This window comes from Coenobita brevimanus, chromosome 12 (assembly GCF_032717465.1).
Source record: "Coenobita brevimanus isolate Jiangsu-jjx chromosome 12, ASM3271746v2, whole genome shotgun sequence".
NCBI lineage: Eukaryota > Metazoa > Arthropoda > Malacostraca > Decapoda > Coenobitidae > Coenobita > Coenobita brevimanus.
The window spans coordinates 1,005,001-1,010,000 of NC_136965.1; the positions used below are offsets into that span (position 1 = coordinate 1,005,001).

Consider the following 5,000-nt stretch of genomic DNA (forward strand, 5'->3'; position numbering starts at 1 on the left):
TCTGTCTGTCTTTCTGTCTTTGCCTTCTGCCTGTCTTTCTGTCTGCCTGTCCGTCTATCTCTGCCTTCTGCCTGTCTTTCTGTCTGCCTGTCCGTCTGTCTATGCCTTCTGCCTGTCTTTCTGTCTGCCTGTCCGTCTATCTCTGCCTTCTGCCTGTCTTTCTGTCTGCCTGTCCGTCTGTCTATGCCTTCTGCCTGTCTTTCTGTCTGCCTGTCCGTCTATCTATGCTTTCTGCCTGTCTTTCTGCCTGTCTCTGTTTCTACCTATGCCTTCTACCTGTCTGTTTATTTGTCTGTCTGTCAATTTATCTTGCCTTCATCGTCTTCACTATCTTTCTCTGCTCAATCCTTTCTCCTCTCAGTCCTTCTTCCTCCTCATCTTCTTCTTCCTCCTCCTTCTCCTCCTCTTCCGTATCTCCCTCTCACTGCTTCTTCCTCCTCCTCCTCTACCGATGCAAAAATGTGTATCCTTCAACACTGTATGCAACCCTGCCTACTGCTCTCTCTCTCTCCCTCTCTCTCTCTCTCTCCACCATATCAACTGTCCACCTCCCTCACCAGCACTGTTCCCTATAATTTTTACTCTCTCTCTCTCTCTCTCTCTCTCTCTCTCTCTCTCTATTGTATTATATTGGCCAAATTTAAATACATTTTTATATAATTCCGACAAGGCATGAACACAAGATGATGATGATGATGATGATGATGATGATGATGATGATGGTGATGACGATGGTGATGATGATGATGATGGTGATGATGAAGATGATAAGGAGAGGGGTGGTGGTGATGATGATGATGATGATGTTGATGGTGATGATGATAATGAGGAGGAGGAGGAGGAGGAGGAGGAAGGGGAGGAGAAGGAGGGCGATGGCGGTGGTGATGATTGTGTTGATTATGAAGGTGATGATGATGATAATGACAATAATAATGATGATTATGATGACGACGACGCTGAGAAAAATATATAGCAAAGCAAATACACGAATCCGAACAGTTTCTGACATCATTTCGAAACAGCATAGCCAGGGGAGGTGCAACTCTGAATGACATGCGTGATTTTTGAAGTGGCGTGAATGCTAACAAGCGGAGCGAAGTGAGTTTTCAAAAATGCTTATCAATGTTGGTGGGTGAAAAAGTCTATGTTGTGTGTGGCTTTGAGTGGCTGGGTTGAACTGGTTGATGGGTGCCTTGCTCTTTCACTCACTCACTCACTCACTCACTCGCTCACTCACTCAGCCACTCACTCTGTCTGTCTCTCACTCTCCCTCTCCTCTCCCGTCTTCCCCTCTCTCTCCCAGTTCATCCTCCTCCTCCTCTCTCTCTCTCTCTCTCTCTCTGTTTAATGGTAGGGTAGGTGGCTTTGGGCTGGAGAGACTCGCTTTAATAAATAAATTCTGCGCCATGAGAACCATCCAATTATATAATATTGTCGACTTTGAGTGACGAAATAAACGAGAAAATAAATAGACGAGTTAATAATTAATGGAGACAAAATATAAGATGAAATAATTAACGAAAGAGACGAAATAAACAAGTAAATAAACGAAGACAAAATAAACACGAAAAAATGAGTAAAAAAATAAGATACAAAAACGAGCAAGACAAAAAAAAAACAGAAAATATTAACGAGGGACAGAAACGAGACAAATGGAGAAAATAAACGAGAAAAAACGAAACCAAAATAACGAAGAGAATCAAGGCAGAAAGAAAACGTGTAAGGAATAAACGAAAATAGTAAACGAAGGTCAATAAACGAGCTAAATAAATAATGAACGAGTGGGAATTAGCGAGTAAATGATAAACGAGGAACTGCATCGCTCTGAAATATTAAAGAAGGATGGTGTAAGGGAGAGACACAAGCCTGATATAAATAAAATAAAATATAACTTGTAAATCCTACATAATATTCCGTTTTCATCAGCAGCGAGGCTCAGGCCAGATTAATATATTTTACATGCTACGTGCTGTCTCCCTCTCTCTCTCTTTTTCTCCCTCCCTCTCTCTCTCTCTCTCTCTCTCTCTCAACTTTCCTCTTCTACCTCCCTGCTGCCTGCCTGCCTGTCTGTCTGTCTGCCTGCCTGCCTCCCCCCCCCTCTCTCTCTCTCGGGTTCAATTAGCCTTTTCTTACGGTTTGGATATTGTCATAGCTACGACGCTGAGGAGGAGGAGGAGCAGGAGGTGAGACGTGGTGGAAGGGAGAGGAGATGAGAGAGAGAGAGAGAGAGAGAGAGAGAGAGAGACTATAATGAGGTAGGCTATAGTCTTTTCACATTAGCCTGGCAAAGATCCCTAAGCCCTATCAGCTCAGTGGCAGGCCTGATTTGACTAGTAACCAAGGAGACGCATTCGTTCCTCATAAAATGGTCCAGTTCCGTCAGATGAAAAGACTATACGCTCCCTAACACCTCTTCCTTAGCGATTTATTTTTTGGATATGGCTGGTTAACATCCTTTTGTACGTGATTTATGCAGAGTATGGGGATAATGGGAGGATTTATATAACACAGAAGAGGACAGTAAGGTGTAATAAGCAAAATAAGTCGCTTAGGAGAAGGTGTTAGGGAGCTTCCTTGGCATACGGGGCCCAGGTGTTATGAAAGGAAGGGATAGTAATCAAAGGTGCGACAGGTGAAAGGGAAGGTGAGGGCGGTAGGTAGGAGTCAGGCTTGTAGGATGAATGAGGAGGAAAAAGAGAATATAGGAGAAGAGAGAGAAAAAAGAGAGAAATGGAGAGAAGAGGAAAAATAAGAGAGGAAAAAGAGAGTTTGGGGGAAAAGTGGAAAAAGAGAGAAAAGGAGAGTAGAGGAAAAAATAAAAGAGGAGGAAAACGAGAGAAAAAGAGTGTATGGGAAAAAGAGAGGAAAGAGAGAGAGAAATGGAGAGAAAAGGAAAAAATGAGAGAAGGAAAAAGAGTGAAAAAGAGTGCATGGGAGAAAAGAGAGAAGAAGAGGGAAAAAGAGGAAAAGGAAGGGGAGAAAAGAGGAAACGAGAGTAAAGAAGAAGAGGAAAAAGAGGGGAGAAGGAGAGATGAAGGGGAAAAAGAGAGGAAGAGGAGGGAAGGGGAGAGAGGAGAGGAGGGAAAAGAGTGAAAAAGAGGGAGTGAAAAGAGGATAATAATGAATAAAGAGGACGCACGAGGGAAGTGAAGAAAAATGTGAGAAAGAACGAAAAAAATGATGAGAGAGAGAGAGAGAGAGAGAGAGAGAGAGAGAGAGAGAGAGAGGATGATAATATAGAAGAAAAACTAAGGACGTGAAGGTAACATATAATAAGGCCACAGGTAAGCTCATTAAGTCTTCCAACCTACCTGTCTTTCCGGCCCAGGTGAAGAAGGTGGAGGGCAAGGCAGGTGAGAAAATACAGTGTAACACCTTAGGACTCTCTCTCTCTCTCTCTCAACTTCGGAGGATGGCTAGTTTGAACAGGAGAACAAGATCACGTACAGGGGAAGAACAGGAGAACAAGGTGAACACGGCTTTATAATTAACACAGGACGTAGAAAGAGAAGTAAAAAAAAAAAAGAGAGAGAGAGAGAAAAGATGGCTATGAAAAAAAAAAAGGATATATGAATTAAAAGACATGAAAGAAAAATGAGAAAAATGAAAACAGAAAGACCTAAACGAAAATATAAAAAAATGGGACAAGAAAAACGTAAAGAATAAAACAATAGGACAAAAAAAGTCAAAGAAAAAATATGGAACAAAAACACAACGAAAAAAACAGGGAAGAGAAAGACATAAACTAAAAAAAAAAATGACGAAGCAGGAAAAGGGAAAATAGAAGACTAAGACTCAATGAAAAATAATGGGACACAAAAAGACGAGAGGAAAATACTGAGAATTCAAAACAAGAAGGTGTAAACATTAAAATAAGCAGGAATAGAAAACGAAAAAAGAGAGAAATACGTGAGTGAAAAACGAAAATGGGGAATATAAGGACCTATGAATTAAAAAAAAAACAGGACACAATAAACCTTAAACGAAAATAAAAAAAAAATACGATACACAAAAATACCCCCTTAAAAAAAAAAACACACACACACACAGACGCAAAAGCTTATAATAAAAAAACACGAATAAAATTAATACACCGAGCCGAGTAATACAGTTCATTCTTGTGCTCACGAGGCCCTGATGAGCTGAGCCGAATTACCCAAGGGACCAACTCACACGCCAGCCAATCAAGGTGCCAGGCTTACCTTCATATTCCGGAAGAGGTGTTGGGTTGGGAGCTGCATTTTTTAGGTTGGGTTGGTTTGGTCTGGGTTGGCTTGGGTTGGGTTGGTTTGGTCTGGGTTGGGTTGGGTTGGTCTGGGTTGGGTTGGGTTGGTTTGCGTTGGGTAGGGTTTAGTTAGGTATGGTAAGGTAAGATTTGGAGAAGTTTGGTTTAGGTTGGTTGGGGTTGGGTTGGTTTAAGTTAGGGGAGGTTGAGTTAGGTTAGGGTAGGGTTGGATTGGGCTAGTTTGATTTAGTTTGGCTTAGGGTAGGTTAGATTAGGTTAGGTTAGGTTAGAGTAGGTAACGTTTGGATTGGGTAAGTTAGGTTTGGTCCTGCTTAATTAGGCATTCTTACATCAGACTAGTTTAGATTAAGCTAGATAAGGGCTAAGTAAAGTAAGCACAACAGTCACGAAGAAGAGGAATTTTAACATAGGTACCTGGAAAAAAAATACACCTGGGAAAAAAATAATCAACCCACCTGAGTGAGGAAGGTAGAGGACGGCCACCCCTCCGCCAGGTAACAGAGGGGGTGGGGTAACCTCCTGCAGGGCACCATAAATGCACGTCCTCGCCAGCCACGGACGTCACGTTGGCCATGGCACGGACGAAGGGGGGACCTGGGGACGTGGAAGGGATAAGGTAAGTGTAGGTAGACGGGAAGTAAGTGTAGGTAGGAGGTAAGTAGGTGTAATACATGGAACGTGGAAGGGATAAGGTAAGTGTACTGTAGGTAGACGAGTAGTAGGTGGACGATATGTAAGTGTAGGTACATGGTAG

General features: G+C 42.3%; 1 protein-coding gene across 1 annotated transcript in view; it reads right to left on the reverse strand.

Moving 5' to 3' along the window:
• Window positions 1-5,000, reverse strand: part of LOC145413632 (cell adhesion molecule Dscam2-like) — a 25,573-nt gene that overhangs the window by 3,007 nt on the left and 17,566 nt on the right. The window contains exon 4 of the mRNA XM_080283296.1: window positions 4,702-4,840. Coding sequence (XP_080139422.1) covers window positions 4,702-4,840 — 139 coding nt within the window. The remainder of the gene's footprint in view (window positions 1-4,701; window positions 4,841-5,000) is intronic.